At 45.7% G+C, this 17,178-nt stretch overlaps 1 protein-coding gene across 4 annotated transcripts in view; it reads right to left on the bottom strand.

Moving 5' to 3' along the window:
• Positions 1-17,178, bottom strand: part of TENM4 (teneurin transmembrane protein 4) — a 377,541-nt gene that overhangs the window by 44,710 nt on the left and 315,653 nt on the right. For all 4 annotated transcript variants that reach the window (XM_054725404.1, XM_054725405.1, XM_054725406.1 and 1 more), the window contains 5 exons: positions 14,880-15,023; positions 11,845-12,094; positions 9,419-9,439; positions 4,802-5,034; positions 707-861 (listed from right to left, as the gene is read on the bottom strand). In XM_054725404.1, coding sequence (XP_054581379.1) covers positions 707-861; positions 4,802-5,034; positions 9,419-9,439; positions 11,845-12,094; positions 14,880-15,023 — 803 coding nt within the window. The remainder of the gene's footprint in view (positions 1-706; positions 862-4,801; positions 5,035-9,418; positions 9,440-11,844; positions 12,095-14,879; positions 15,024-17,178) is intronic.

Genomic DNA, 17,178 nt, shown 5'->3' with positions numbered 1-17,178 from the left:
CTTCAACACCTGGCACAAATGTCCCCTCCTTTGAGAAAGTGGGCACTAAGACCTCTGTTGATTGATCACCTCTGAAGTGCCAAGCAGTGCTAGGAGCCTCACAGGCATTGCTTTCTGTGTTCTTAAAGCAATCCTGCCTGGCTGATGTCCATTTTACAGATGTGAAAAATGAGGCTCAAAGCACTTCAGAAACTTGTTTAAAGTTACTCAGCTGGTGAATGGCAAAGCCAAGATTCAATCAGTCGATCAATCAATTAATGATACACAGTAGGAACACAACCAAATGCTGGTTGTGTTCCTACTGTGTATCAGGCAATCCCGGTTATAGTAGAGGAAAGGAAGAATGGAATTCCTGTCCTCCTGTTTAGAAGGAGAACAGCCAATGTGTAAGTAATTGTGTTTCCAAAGAGGGAAGTCAGGTGGCCATGGATTTAAATTCACAGTGTGACTCTCTGCTGCCTTTGAGGCTTCCTGGGACAGCTGCCCTCTGTCACCACTTGTTATCCCGGATGGTGAACTCCCAGGGCAAGAAGCTGTGCCCTACTCACCTCGGTGTCCTGAGTGTTATGCACAGACCCAGCTCCAAGAGTGTGCTCTTAAAAGGCTTGTGTGGTGTAAAGACCAATGGCCAGCGGGCTGCCTAGGTGCCAGGTGAGAGGTTGGGCGTGCAGACCCAGGGCCCTGGCAGACACAGCTTTCTCCTTACCTGGGAAATATCCATGACAGAATCACAGCTGAGGGGCCGGGCTGAGGTCAGGTCATTGGAGCCCAGGAGGGTGGAGATGACCCCATTCTGGTCGATGCGTCTGATCATGGTGCCATCCACGAAGTAAATCAGCCCCGACTTGTCCACCGTGATGCCTGGGGCAGAGAACACTCAGGGTTAGAGGTGGTCACAACCCACCTACTCAGGGAGCTTGCGGGATGACAGAGAACCTCCCCTCCATGATTTGATTGGCTCTTCCGCACATCAATCATTCCCCTTCTAAAGATGAGGAGACAGGACAGAGGTGAGGAGTGGCTTGTTCAGAGTAGGGATGAGAACTCATCTTGAGATTCCCCTCCATCTTGCTGCCTCCGGGGATTTTTACCTACCACCTGACCCATCCGCAAACACTGGACTCATCCCTTCTGGGGGCTTGTTAAACGCCAGACGTTGCAGTAACGAGGATCTTTTTTTCAATATCAAAACTGTGAATTATTTAAATTAACCTACATCTGAAGACCTGTAATTAATTATACTAACCACATCTCCTTTTTGGCAATAATTTTTCTTTCCTTCCAAGATAACCATCTTTCACGTTTTTCTAATACTATTCTAGTTTCATTTGTCATCACAGAAGTTGAGAGCCCCCCAAAAGAATCCTTTGGGTTTGTGTAGAGAATATTGGTGAAGTTAATTTCTAAAAAAGGCACATTGAAGAGAGGAGTCAAAATTATGATTAAAAATCATCTGCTCCATTTGCTAGACTGTCCCACCCTGCTGACTTCCTCCCTGACCAGCGGTGTGACCTTGGGCTAGTCACTGGAGAGCTCTAGATTTGTGTCTCAGCTGTTCAGTGAAGGGATTGTTCTAAATCTGTATTTCCCACTCTTGGATGTGTGTGCAAACCCCCTGGGAGTTTGCTAAGATGCACCCCCAGGCAGCTGTTCAGAAAACGGCAGTGGAGCCTGAGCAGGTATCTGTGTTTTTGACAAGCACCTTGGGTAGTAATGATACAAATAAAAGTTTGAAAACCTCTCTAGTCAGTCAGTACTTCTTAACCAGTGATGTGCAGTAGGTTTACCTGAAGAGTTTTTTCGACATATACTGCTTGGCCTCACTCTGGGAAATACAGGGGGTGGTGGGGACAAGGACCAAGGCCTGTTTAGAAAACGCTCATGGTTGATATTGACTTCCACCTCAGGTCCAGAATCCCTGGCGTTAGACATACCCCTCCTAAATGGAGGATGGCTCAGGGTGCTGGGGCTGAGCCACGGGCGAGACATGCCCTGGTGCCCCAAGGGAATGACTGAAGCCTGAGAGGGTTCATGATGAAATAAAAGAGATTCTATGTTAAGTTTTGTCCTGCTCAGTTTTCTCTGGGGAAGGAACTGAAAGAAGGGGTCTGAAGAAGCTTCACAGAGGTGGAGACACTTGAAGCATCAAGCTTTCCAGTGGTATAGCCTTGGGTGAGTCAGTCCCCTTCCAAGTCTCAGTTTCCAAATCCATTAAATGGGGCTAATACACCTGACTTGTAATCGTTAGCCCTCCATAATTATTAGTGACTAATAATTATGAGAACTTGACCAGCACGGTGTGGGTTTTAAGGCCCTTGCTCTCAGGGTCCACGTGTCTATGACAGGTCAGAGGATGATTTTAGATACCAAGGGCTTCTGAGGGAGCCAAGCCCACAGGGGCAGTAGTTCCTTGCTCCCCCTCCTGGGCTGTTCAGGGCTGGAGAGTGATTTCACACCGAGGAGCAGGCAGCCTCAAGGCGGGACGCCTGTCTTTGGTCTCTGCCTAGACTGTGAATGAATTACATTCTTCAAGTACCGAGACAGGAGTTTTCTTATCTGCCTGGCTATGCTGTCTCTCCTTCCATCTGCTAGGACTGATGAGTGCTCCATGAACAATTGGGTTTCTTGTTTACAAAGTTGGCTGCACAGGCTAATAGAAGTAATCTGTCCTCTAATTAATTACTTCATTTTGTCTTCTTTTGTTGTGCTAAATAGATGAACAGCTTTTCTTCTCCCTGTTACAGAGTGTCTGCATATTGTGGCACCCTTGTCATTTCTATCTGGGTTAATCACAGGCTTCTGGGCAATTTCACTGTCACTATATCTGTGTGTAGTATGTGTGTGTGTGTGTGTGTGTGTGTGTGTGTGTGTGTGTGTGTGTGTAGGGTGGAAAACACATGTATGTAGAGCAGGGATTTTCAACATGTGTGCTGCAAGAATTTTTAAGACATGCAATACCTGACTATTTAGTCAGGGGCACTGACCTCTTTTCCCTTAGATTGTCAAATGAAAAAATGACCACAGCCACCATTACAACAGCTGTCTGTCTGGTGTAAATGAATCAAAATTATACCTATTTTTTTGGTCAGATCGGCAAAAAATATAATACATTTTTTGGTGTGCCACAGAATTTTAGTAATTAAAATTGATTACTAAATGAGATGAAAAGGTTGAAAATCACTGGCGTAGAGCAACTGAGAAAGACCCGGAGAGAGTAAAAAATCTCAGAAAAAAATCCCTGGTTTTAATTCATAGAGTAAAATGTTGCAAAGGGGTCTCAGGGATCATTTAGCTCAATCTGCTCATTTACCAGTGGGGACACTGAGGCCCAGAGGAGTGGCCGAGCAAAACCACAATGCAGGGTCCCTTCGGGTAAGCTCTTTACGCCCTATGCTACACTTTTAGCATTAGGAAATCATATTTAGGAGGAAGATTAACCACAGATGTCACAGAATTTCCACCTGACCACTGCAGGTATGTGGTAGAGATATAGGATATCATACAATATGATATATGATATGAGGGAATGTCATATAACAAATACAATATAGTATAACAATTATAATAGAAATCCCCATTTATGGGATGTTTATTATGTGACTGATACCATTGTACTAAGCATTAACATTCCTGATAATATTTAATGTGTACTACAACTCTATAGTATCTCTCTATTTCATAGATAAGGGAAATGAAGCTCAGAGAGGTTAAGCAGCTCACCCAAAGTTACTAGGCTAGTAGGTGGCAATGACCGAATTTGAATACAAGACTGTCTGATTTCACTAGCATCTATTAGAAAGGGCTTTGATTTGAACCAGGCCCTGAAATATGGCACTATTTAATAATATAATCATGCATGGCATTTTTATAGGTTATCACATGCAATATATTAATGTTGACCCTCAGAATAATCGTAGGGGGTGGACACAGAAGGTATTATTACCACTGTTTCATTGATGAGGACCCTAGGTCACCGGCTTTAAGGTGAATGATGGGTATTTGTTGTTAATGTTGGCTTCTCCTCCAAACAGCCTTCCTTCCTAGTCTCCTAGGCACAGGGGCCTCTCTTGGCTTTGGACTCCCACGCAGAGGTCTTTCTCCTTGTGTCTCAGGAAGCACTTCTGCCCTCTCCCATGTCAGAGTATTCACATTCAAGTCTCTTATTCACATTCAAGTCTCTTTTATCCTGCTACAATAAACTTACCTGCGCAACCACAAGGCACTGCATACTCCGTATGCATCCTCAGTAAATACTTGATGAATAAGTGAATGAAAAAATTGTGATTGTGGGTATGAAGAGGCCCAACTTTTTGTGGGACTCAAATGGAAACTTAGTTAACTCATCCTATAGCCTATGAACAGAGATGATACACTGCAATGATTTTATAAAATAATAGTGTGAGAGACAGCACACATGTCCAACTAAATGATGGGCCATTCACTTGCTGGAACACCATACAGCCATTAAAAATCAGTACAAAGACTAATGGCATGGAGAATGTTCACTTGTTATCAGTTAGGACAAAAGGTAGGTCACTAAACGTTTGTTTAATGTGATCTCACTTTATTTTTGGTGAGTATTACGTGTACCCACACACTTAGAAAAAAGGCTAAAAGGAAAGATAGGAAATGTTAACTGAGAATTTTTCTGGGAGGTAGAATTATGATAATGTCAACTTTTCTCCACAGAGTTCATGGTATTTTCCAAAAAAATTTCCCAATAATAAACATCTATTTCTTTGGGAAAAGGAAAACACCCCAATACATGTTAACTGAAAGTGATTGAAAAACAAAGCCTTACCCCTGGGATTGGTAAGTGTGGCTTCCGTGGCCTTCCCACCATCCCCGCAGCGGGTGTCATCAAAGGGGAGGCACTGGTCACCTGTCCCCGCGACGACCTCGGAGTTCTTGACGAGGTCCTTTACCACCGTGGTGGACTTGATCTTGAAGACCCGCCGGCTGTTGGTGTCGGAGAGGAAGACAGCCCCGCTCATGGGGTCTGTCGTCAGGTAGTATTTGTGCGCTGGACTGTGACTGGAAGACAAGGACATGCCAGTTGGTGAGCACCTTCTTCTTTCCTACCAGGTAGCCAGAGGCATACAACTTAAATCCAAGCAACAAAATCATATGTGGATGATGTACCTATTTTGGGGAAGAGTTCCCCAACTTGTCTGACTCGAGATATGGTGGGTCTAACTCTCTCTCTTCCACCCAACTATTAATGCCAATGATTGCCAGGCCCAGCCTCAGCCCCGTGCCATCCCCATATCAGGTGCTCAATACATGTTTTCTTAAAAGGATTGTCCATGAGGCTTACCATAGGTGGCCTGTAAATCCAAGCCAGAAACACAAAAGAGCTTGACTTTAAAACCACTTAAAGCGTTGGACAGTGGGAGGGAAGAGATCAACCAAAGAACTTGTGTGGACACAGATAATAGGGTGGTGGAGGCCTGGGGCAGGGGGCGGGGTGGGCTAGAAAGGGTCAACGGGGAAAAAAGGGGACATATGTAATACCTTCAACAATAAAGATTTAATAATAATAAAAAAGACATACGAACTCTTCTTCCACAGAATTTTCACAGCAGCCATAACCCTTCCTGGGACTGACTGACAAGACCCTGCCAGATCTGACTCCCAGTCAGCATCCACATGGTCTTCACTTGACACAGATGTTATACTTATCAGGAGCCCAGGAGTCTCCCTCTTGCAGGCAGATATAAATGAGTTGCAGGACTAGTTGTAATTGGCAGCAACATACAATGGAAAATAAACAAAACACAGGAGCGGTGCTCATGATGGTTCCACTCCTGGAGACCAGCCGTGAAGACCAGGCTGTGCTAACAGGAAAGTGAGGTCAGACCTCGGCGGCACCCAGGCATCGCAGAGACAAGGCACTGCCTCTGGGCACAGGGTAGGAAAATGCACCGCTTGGAGTCTGCTCCACCTGGGTTCGAGGTCTAGCTCTGTTTTTTCCAGGTTCTCAAACTTGAGCAAGTTAGCTGGCCTCCTGAGCCTCAAGTTTTCTTCATCTACAGAACGGGGATGTTAACAGGTACCTGGCCAGTAAATTGTGAAAATTATATAAAATCATATGTGACAGATCTTTAGCATCATGGCACCTTGTAGGTACTCCATATCAGAACTGTTGTTTGATGACTAGTCATCATGTCTGTTTTTGCACTTGGAGAGGACTAGAGCAGCGGTCACCAACCTTTTGGACCTCATGGACCACCAGTGGTCCACGGACCACCAGTTGGCGATCGCTGGACTAGAGCATAGGTATTTCTTAGTAAGCTTGACTTGGCACTGCTTTACAATTTCATCAAAGTCTAGGCCACATTGGAGTTGGACTCATAACTCCTGGGAAGCTGTTTCAGTTCCTGTACACGGCCTGATAATCCTCAGGCCCTCTAACTGCATCTCAGTATTGATAGCATCCTCTAAATCTCTGGAAAGTCTTTTAAGTCAAAGGCATCTGTCTGTTCAGGCTGGATGGCCTGGCACTGGCCAGGGGCATGTACTTCAGTTGCAGGCTCGGTCCCCAGCCCTGGTTGGGGCGCGTGTGGGAGGCAACTCATTGATGCGTCTCTTTCACATTGATTTTTTTTTCTCTCTCTCTCTCTCTCTCTCTCCTCTCCCTCCTCCAAAAATCAATGGAAAAATATCCTTGGATGAGGGTTAACAATAAATAAATAAATAAATAAACCCCAATAAATGGCAGCTGGTCTTCATGTGAAACCTCCAGAATATTTATGTTATTGCATAATGGAAAAGCCAAGAATGGCAGACTTAATATTGTCCTGTCTGTTCTATTTCCTGGGCAGTTAAGGACTCTGTTAGAATTAACAGAATACGTATAGCTCGGATTAATGGAGGTGAGTTCAAATGTACTTCTAAACAACAGGCTTCAAACATTCCTCCATGACCCTAGGGAAGAGATTTGAAGGAGATAAGGATCTGTGTTTCCTAATGGCGTCCAGGGAGGAAGATGCCCAAAGGATTGTTGTCCCTGGACTGCTTATGCCCAGTGTGGTAGGCTGGTGGCATATTGAGGCTGAAAAGGCCGAAGGCAGAGAAGAGACTGCTCTGGGGAGCACCCACGCAGGCTAAGAGCACCAGCCTGAGCCAAAGGCTATTCCTGGGAACAGTGGAGACAGTAATGGATAAAGAGGACAAGATTTTACAATTCCTTTAATCCACGTCTGACATTTACTGATGGGGACATGAAGGCCCAGAGAGAGGAAGAGGTTTGTCAATACCCAGGTGCCAGTGAGAATCAGAGCTAGAACCCAGGTCTTCTCACTTTGTTTTGACTTTAGAAACCAAAAGGCAGAAGGAAAATCCTTTATTCCCTCCCACTCTGGTTCACTTTAGAAATAGTTCTTAGCACCTGAGAAAAACAATGAATTGCAAGAGGCCAGGAAACTGGCTTTGAAATCATACCATGGATCTATCTATCTATCAAAAGATAACTAAACATCAGAAACAAAAGACACTCAAACCACAACTCTCTCAATTAAAGATGCTGAGATTAAAAGCAAAAAAGCCAGGCGCCCGGCCCACGGTCACATGATGAATGCATGGAAAAGCTGGACAACACCCTGGCCTCTTGACTCTTCCCAGCTAGGCCCCCCTACACCCCAGCTGTGTCCCAGGAGGTCACCGCCATTGAGTGAAGGTTTTAATTTAAATGCTAGGTTTTCAATGAAGATCTTCATATGAAATGTACTGTGTTTACTATAAATCTGAACTTGAGGGCACATATCCATACATAGTTCAGTGTTATCCATACAAAGCTCACTGAAAATCTGGTTTAGATTTCAGTGTCAGGAAAAAATATTCCTCCTCTGAGAAGTGAACAGATTTTCCCATTTCTGATAATGCAAACCATGAAAATTATTATGTTTCCCTGTTTATTCTGGCTGGCAGGAGGTTCAGAGTCTAATTTGATATATGACCACATATATGTGTTTCCTCCTTTTTATTTTGTTCCCAAGTTCTATTTAATTTACTTTACTGCCTGTGTCTTTGTTTGTTAAGAGGATTGAAGGATTGAATTCCTTTTTGGGAAAGATGGAGACATCATCATCATCATCATATAATTGTTATGATGATGTTAAAAATAAATTATTATTATTACTATCTAATAATAATATATTATTATTATTACTACTATTTCTGGAACTCCTTTCTGTGCCTGGCACAATGCTAGATACGTTACAAACGTCCTCTGTAACTCTTACAATAATCTCCATGGGAGATTTTATTAACCTCAAGTTAGAAGCTAAAGCCCAAAGAGATGAAGTAATTTTTTTCAAGGTCACACAAGGTCATTTTCAAGTTTTATCATCTGTAAATTAGATATACCATGAGTACTTAATTCAAAGGATGATTTTGGGATGAACTTCTTTACTCCATGTAAATCATTTAACCCTTCTCTGCTACACACTAAGAAGCTCTATATACATTTAACATTTATGATTATTACATTAATACTATAATCTCACTATATAGATATGCATATCATCATTATTGGATTTGGGATTGGTCTGCCTCTATATACCATTCTAAGACTTTCTTTCATCCCACCTTAGCATGTGCCACTATGGTCTGAGCCACGTGTGGGTGACTGAGAACCCCTCTGCAGAAATGCCAGCCACAGCCCCATCTGCCCATGGCGACTTTCACGTGTGTGAAGCTGGGGGACTCCGAGGTCACTGTCACCTGGGAGTCAGACGAGTACTGCAGTGACCGGAGACGATGGCAGGCAGACATTTCTCTCTGTTGGTCTGATGAGGCCCAATTCTGTCTGCTGCAGTGTCATTGTGAGCCTACATGACAAGTCTACTCTGTGACAAAGTTCCTATTTGGGGATTGCTCTCTTCGGGTGGTCTGTCGGGCCTGGAAATCCTCCCCTGCTCTGACCTTGCTGGCAAGCCTTCCAGGGGGCTACCTGGCACCCCAGCCATCAAGCCAAGGCACCTGGAATGCCCACAGAAGCACAGATCTGAGCCCTGTCTTCTTCCAGGGCCTTCACCCGATCCAGATGTTATCAGGACTTCCCACTGTGACCATCCAAGTCACCCAACACAGTAAGGATGATGTCCTCCTTTATTCTAAGAATAGGCAGACTGTGGTGTTCAAATTACTATGCCCAGGTTAACATTCTCCCGATCACTGCAGTCTGACTACCAAAGGAGCGGCTGCACTTTGCAGGGATTAGAAGAGCGCAGGCTCTCACCACCTGTCCCCAACGTTATTAACGACTTCCTCTCATCTTAACCGATTACCCGCAATCAGTTCCAACCACACAGGGTTCATTTGCCATCGAGCCATCTGAAATTGACACATGCATCTTACCATACAACATGCAACAAGGCAGAGCAGAGACGGGAAAATTCTCCACTGGTTGGCTTACCTATGTCTGAAATCTTTATTTCTGACAGAAGACAGCAGAGCAGGGAATAGAAGAAAGAATGAGGTGTTAGCAGCAGGGTTAGAAGCATTATTAGCAGCCTGAAAACTTGACAGCAATGGTACAGTACAATACTATAATAAATAAAGACTTAGCAACCATGACACTGATATATTTCATATGGGATATTACTTGTCAGTGAGCTCACTTACAAGCAGCTACATATCACGGAAGAGGCACGGTTCCACCTGCACCGCCACGGCTGACTTCGGGGAAGCGGATGAGGTTGACATATGCTGCTGCTTCCACCAGGGCTGAGCAGTCCACCCCCACCCCCCAGACAGACACCCATTCCAGGAGATATAGGTGCTCCTTGCTGTGTCTCTGCCCGTGGGCCTTACTGAGAGTTATTAAAACCTGCAGAACCTGCTACAATGATCTTCATAATAGAATACAGAATGGGAGATATGCTATAATTAGAAGGGAGACAGTAACACAGAGAAACAGACCGGGACAAAAAGACTCAAAGAAAACTAAATCAAGATGATCCATTTATCTTTCTTTCCAAATTTCATTGACGCCTCCCTTCCTTACCCACTGTCTTCCTTGATCTCCCTGAAACAGTGGGAAGGAGGCAGGAAAAATGGATCTCTTATTTGAAAGGTTGACAATGGAGGCCTAGAGCTGGTCGGTGTTGCTCAGTGATTAGAGCCTCGGCCTAAGCACTGAATGGTCACGGGTTTGATTCCCAGTCAAGGGCATGTATCTGGATTGCGGTTCGATCCCCGCCCCAGTAGCGGAATGTGCAGGAGGTAAATGATCAATGTGTCTCTCTCACATTGATATTTCTCTCTCTCTTCATTTCCCTCCCTTCCACTCTCTCTAAAAATCAATGGAAAAAATATCCTTGGGTGAGGATTGACAAAAAGAAAAGAAAAGAAAATGGAGACCCAGAAGAGGGTGTCTTCCCCAAAGTTGTATAGCTTGTCTGCCAAGGTGGACTGACCCCCTGTCCACGGCCCTTTCCATCACACGACAGGAGGTAGAAAGACAATATTAGTAGTTGACTGAAGCAATTATACTCAAGGGTTCCCTCTTTCTTGGCAGATGCCTCTGCCAATCACACTCATAAAAGAGAGAAGAAAGGCAGAGAATACTCCATTGGTGGCCTGGTTCTCATTCAGCCTATTATCTATGAGTCCACAGAATATGAGCTTCTAATCCTTTTCATGCAAAGACCCTCTCCTTCCTGTCCCTGTGTGAGTGGACAAATACCAACACTCTGCTCTCGGGGCTGCCATGGCTGTCGGTCAGCCATGTGCACTGCAGAATGAGATTCTCAGCAGGCACGGACCTCCAGAGAGGACCTGAGCAAGGCATTAAGCCAGAGTGGCCTCCATGGGTCCAGGGGACCAATCTTTGGTGCGGCAGAGCTGCCCGATGGCCTTCTGGGTTTGCATCCACCATTCCAGAAGCTGGACCGTTGGCGGGTTTTTAAAATTCCATGGTCATCAGCACTAACTAGCTCGCAGAACTCCTAACTGGATGAATAGTAGGGGCCTCACAAAAGCGAGATTGCTTTTCCCCTGGCCGCTCTGGAGGAAGGCTTTCCTGCCCAAGGGCTGTGCTGTTCACCTGGATCCCAGCCCGGGAGAAAGCGGCCGTGAAGAACTTGGTGCAGTGTCTCCTGAAAGGGAGCGTGGGGCACCCCTATCTGTAACCTCAGCTTCTGGTAACCCAAGAACCCACCCTAAGACAGTGCTGTGGTTGTAAGGAGATCCGGCTGAGGGAGGCATGGGGAAAAGCCACACCAGGCCCTTCCCCGCTCGCTCCGTAAGAACGGCTATGCCTGGTCAGTCAGGATGGGGAAACAGAAGAGGCTGACTCGGCTGGCTCTGTGGCACCACAGAAGCAGACAGACCATGCCTGGTTTTAGTCCGAGGGCTTTAACTCAGTATTGGGCAGCTGAAAAAACTGCTCCTAACTCTGAATGAATGTTAAGTAATGGGGCAAAACTTGGTAACACCGGCAGGGGGGCCTTAGCCAGGATGCCATCCCTTGCCCTCGTTAAAAGACTCATGTGATTGATTCCAATCAGTTTGGTGCTAGGAAGCAGAAAGAAGATCCAGGGGGCTTCCAAGGAGTTTAATTGTTGGTTGCCAGCAGCCTTCTACATCAACTGGACACCAAGGCTATCTCCCTGTCCCCAGGGAGGTTTGACATTGGAGTGCCCTGTGGGAATCAGCTGCTGCTTCCTCAGGGCCCTCGGCTCAGTTTAGCCTCTGAGCTGGGCAGTGAGAGGTCCCGGATTCTGACAGGTGAGGCGCTGCCCTGCTCCTTCTCGGGGCCTGGTGGGTAAGGCCAGCTGGGCCCATAGGATGACAAAGGGACGTTAGTAGGAACTGTGAGGAAGGCAGCACGTTATGTACCTCAACTCCAGGATGTTGGTGACGTTCCCGGAGGGGAAGATCCTTCGGATGTAGTTGAAATCTCCCACATAGAGGCTGCCATCGGAGCCGCACGTCAGGGCCACGGGGGCCAGGAGCTTGTTGCCGTCAGCAAGGCCGTTGCAACTGGGGCAGGAGATGCTTCTCCGGCGCCCATTGCCCATGATGCTCCCGATGACGGGGGGCTGCTGAGACACAAACTGGTTCTCCCCATTCCCTTTGTGAAGGATGCCTGCGACGAGACAGAGAACAGAATCACCCTCGGAGCAGGGAGAGGCTCTCTTCTGAGTCTGACCACAGAGCTCCCGTGATGGTGTAAGGAATGCAAGATCTCTGCCTGTCATTCTGGACATTTCCCAAGGCTGCCTGACCCCAGAATGAAGCCCTGGACAGGCCATACTGCTCTGCTGATGAAATCCTCACAACGACTCTGTAAGCTAACGAGGAGAAGGCCAAGTGGCGTACCTGAGGCCACACAGGTGATGGTAGGAGCTGGACCAGGCTCTCAGTCACTCAGCTCCATGGCCTCTCACATAGACTGAATTCATCTCCTACCCCTCCCTCTGGTTTCTCTTATAGCACGAATTCTCTATCACACGTGCCTGGTTTCCTCTCCTTAGGCTGATGCCATTTCATGTACAGGGACTGTGCTTGTCTTTTCCCTTTCTGTATCCCCAGTGCTCAGCACAGAACTTGACACAGAGCAGGCACCAATAAATGTTTATAGAAATGCATGAGGGAGGCGGACTCACAGTCTCTTCTCACCAAGGCAGAGTCAAGAGAACTGGGTCTTTACCTCATTTTGCAATGAACAGGCCGATCCCAGCTCTTGTTGATCTCTTCACTGCTCTAACTGCCCTTGGGCCTCAGTTTCCCCAGCAAAGAGAAGAGATTGCCTTCGATGACCTGTAAGCGCCATCCCATCTCCCCACTGTTTCCCCTCAGGCCCAGATCACCCTCTTGCTCCTGGATTATTGCCACAGCCACCAAGCTGGACTCTGCCTCCTGCCTCCCCGCTTCTGCACTGCAGCCTGAGCGAGTTTTGTTTGCTACGGTCAGAAGAATCTTTGCCCAGACTGTCACCTGTTAGCTTTGACCTTTGTTGAAGAGATTCCTTTCATTTTTATGTAGTCTGAGCAATTATTTTTCTACTCGAATGTTTGTGCTTTTTTAGGGAATCTTTCTGAGATCATAAAGATATTCTATTAAAGTGAATGTGTTATCTTTCTAATTTAGATCTTTAATCAAACTTTTATTTTGTTTACTTTGTGTAAAGTATGAACTTAAGTTTGTTTTTCTCCATATATTGAGCCAATTTCCCAAATACCAATTTCAAAAACCCTCCACTGATAGGTGATGCTCCCTCTATCATATACCAACTTCCCATGTACACGTGGTGTGTGGCAGAAACCTGCAGTTACCCATGGTACCCATCCTATCCCCCTTCCTTATTTCTGTGGTTACAGAACCTGGTGCTTGGCAGGGCACAGACTCTCTGGGACTGCCTACAATCCCAGCCTGGTGTGCGGCTACACTTGGCAGGTGACTGCGTCCTGGCCAATGTTTGGAAGTGGAAGTGGCATGGCAGCTGCTGGGATGTGTCCTTACAGTGGAAAGGGCTTGCTCTTAGTCCTTTCCTCCTTCTTGCTGGCTGGAAAGTGGATGTGAGGTTTGGAGCGGAAGCAATCACCTTGGACCATGACCTTGGGGATGGAGGCTTGAGTAGGAAAGTAGCCTTCCAAGTGCTAAACCAGCCCTGGTGCCTCTAGCTCAGACTTTCAGGTGAGTGAGAAACACACTTGTAACCTGTTTGCAATTCTGTTATTTTGGCTTTTTTGTCACTCATGGCCAAACCTCGTCCTAATGACTACTCACAGGTCAGTGTCTGGACTCCTTGTTTTGTCCCCTGGGAACTATTCATCTGTTCCCGTGCCAGCCCCACACAGTTTTAGATACAATGGCTCTCCTAGGATAGCTTAATATATGCTGTGTGTCTCTTTTTGGTTTTTATTTTGAAGATTGCCTTAGCTATTTACACATTTTTATTCTACCATAAATTTTAGAAGGAATTTGTCAATTTCCCCCCAAAACATACGGTGGCTTTGATAGGCATTCATGGTATCTACAGATTAGGACCGTGGTCGGCAAACTGCGGCTCGCGAGCCACATGCAGCTCTTTGGACCCTTGAGTGTGGCTCTTCCACAAAATAGCACGGCCTGGGCTAGTCTATTTTGAAGAAGTGGCATTAGAAGAAGTTTCAGTTTAAAAAATTTGGCTCTCAAAAGAAATTTCAATCGTTGTACTGTTGATATTTGGCTCTGTTGACTAATGAGTTTGCCGACCACTGGATTAGGACATCATTACCTAGTGAGTGGTCTCATCCCAGAACACAGAGTGAGCTACTGGAAATTCAGATCTGACTGTGGCACCTGATGCTTCACACCCTTCAGAGACTTGACGTTTGCCTCTGGATGAACTTCAGCCGCCCAAGCCCCCAGCTTTGGCTTTTGCTCTTCCCTTCATTTCACCCTTTGCTCAAACCACAGTGATCCTCCTTGCCAATTACTCTTCTTTCATGCTTCAGTGCTTTGGCACATCCTGTGCCCTCTCCCTACTTGAGACAGGGCTAATCCTGCTGACCCTCTGAGACTCGGTTCAGAAGTTCTCTCCAAAGACGTACGTTGCCGAACCACGAAGCTGAGTGACGTGTCCCTCTTCTATGCCCCAGTGTCCTTGCTCCCTCTGTGATGGCACTGTCCATGGCACAGCATGGAAATTGCCTGGGAAGTGTTGGCCTCTGACCAGAGTAAATTCTTGAGGCCTTTCTATTCTGCTTCCCCTGAGCCCAGCAGTGACAAGCACAGAGCAGGGACCCCAGGAACGCTCACAGACTAATCCTTCAGACAGATGGACCCCATAGGAGCCCGTGGGATCTGAAGTGTGTGTTTTTTGTCTCGCAGGGCACGAAGGACATCACACCAAGACTGGGCTCTGGGGATTTTATGCACCCACTCACCGCTTTGGATGTTGAGGGCATGATGTTTGTCCAGGCTCCATCCTCCCAGCCTGGAAGCATCGATTTCATAGCCCTGCAGCACTGCTGTTCTTTTCTCCCACAGGATCAGATCGGGGCAGGATTCGTACTCATAACCCACGGAGACTGCAGACAACAAAAGGCACAGAATGCACAGTGAGCAAGGCCTCTTCTTTGGCTTTAGATCTGCATGCAAGGCCCCTGCCAGTCTTTTGTAGAAAAGGAAAAAGGATCACATTTCTAAGTGGAAGAACCACATCTATATGCAGAACTAACACAGGGATGCTGGGTCTTAATATCCCTTTTTTGAGGAGTGATCGTATATTATTAGGAAAAATTAAACAAATGTATTAACTACTTTTTATTTTTTTTTATTTTTATTTTTTATATTTTATTGATTTTTTACAGAGAGGAAGGGAGAGGGATAGAGAGTTAGAAACATCGATGAGAGAGAAACATCGATCAGCTGCCTCCTGCACACCCCCTACTGGGGATGTGCCCGCAACCAAGGTACATGCCCTTGACCGGAATCGAACCTGGGACCTTTCAGTCCACAGGCCGACGCTCTATCCACTGAGCCAAACCGGTTTCGGCAAACTACTTTTTAAAAGGACCCAGGTAAATGGATTCCAGGGAAAACTCTTTAGTATTGAAAACACTTTAGGCACAAAAAAATCTTCACTGTAGCATTATTTTTCTTTTCTTTTTTTGTTTTGTTTGTTTTGTGGCATTATTTTTAATAGTGGAAAACTGGAAGTAATCTAAAGGTTCAAAAGGGGCTAGAGGTTGAGCAAACCCAAGTGTGTGCCCTGGAGGAATATTATGCAGCCCCTGGAAATTAGGGTTATAAAGACCATGGGTGACACAAGAATAATGCTAAGTTGAAAAAACTAGTTATATATCACATTACATCTGTGTTAAGAAAAACCATACATCAAAAAAAATTAAGTGTTAACAAGTGGTTGTATTTTTGTATTTGCTTAGAAGAACATATGACTTTATTGCTATTTTGTCTACTTATCCAATTTTTATTAATGTGAATAATATTACTTTAATAAAGAAAAACCCAAAATCATTTGTAATGAATTTATGAAATTCATTTAGGAGCCAAGCTAGGGTACATTGAAAGCCGGAAATGGCTTTGAGGTTTCAAAACTTGAAAATCCCTGGGTTTCACAAGTCACGGTCTCCTTCGGCCACTGGGATGCAGGGTCCCCACGGCAGGCTCCCCAAAGCTGGGTTTGTGAAAAGCTCAATGACTGCTCCATGGAAAGGAACTGGTCGAGGTGGGAATGCCATTTCTTCCAAGTACATTTTTGGGCAGACACAATTTTCCAGTGGACAATATCCTACCACATGCGCAAGACAGGAGTTAACAATTGGGCAGCCCCTTAGAGTTTCTTTTACGAACCTAAAGGATGGCTGGCCATCTATTGCAGGAGGGGCATATGGCTGGAAAATGACCTTGAGTCCCTTACGCAGGCATAATGCCTCCTACTGGAGGTCAGGTCAGGAGAGTGAACCTCAGTCCTTGAGGTCTCCCTGTGCAGACACTTCCCTTTTTAACTAGTAGTTGGGCACTGAGTGGGCTCATTTCATCTGAGGAGGTTGTAAGGCTTCATTGCTTCTGAAGAGCCACAGAGGTAGTCTTCTTCACAGACGGGATTGTGAACAGTGAGAGAGGGAGTCTTTGTTTCCTTGTGGGGTAGGGTAGGATGCAAAACTATAGGAAAGACCTGGGATAAATCCAACTCCCTTCCTTCCTTGGGAAGTCACTTCACCGTTCTGGGCTTCAGCTTCCTCATGAAGAATGTGGGGACAATTTGACTCACGGGGTTTTGGGGTGGGGTGGGGTGTGAGGATTAACTGAGATACCATTGTACAGGGGAGCACATTGCCCAGAGTAGATGCTCAACAGATATTCTCTTATTTCCTTCCTTCCTTCCTTCCCTCTCTCTCTCTCTCTCTCTCTCTCTCTCTCTCTCTCTCTCTCTCTCTCTCTTTCTCTCTCCAGCATTATTCCTTCTCTGCATCCTCATTCTGCCTTTACCAAATCTGAAATTGGAGTAGTGTTCTAGATGAGAAGGATTTTTTCCTGGGTTATTACTCTAAGTCAGTGATTTTTAATCTCTTTCATCTCATGGCGTACATAAAATAATTATAAAAATTCTGTACACCAAAAAATATTTTCGCTGATCTGACAAAATATATAGGTATAACTTTGATTCATTCACACCAGATGGCTATTGTTGTGTTGGCTGTTGTCACTTTTTAATTTGAC

The sequence above is a fragment of the Eptesicus fuscus genome, chromosome 13 (genome assembly GCF_027574615.1).
Source record: "Eptesicus fuscus isolate TK198812 chromosome 13, DD_ASM_mEF_20220401, whole genome shotgun sequence".
NCBI classification, from domain to species: domain Eukaryota; kingdom Metazoa; phylum Chordata; class Mammalia; order Chiroptera; family Vespertilionidae; genus Eptesicus; species Eptesicus fuscus.
This window is presented reverse-complemented; position numbering and strand designations above follow the sequence as displayed.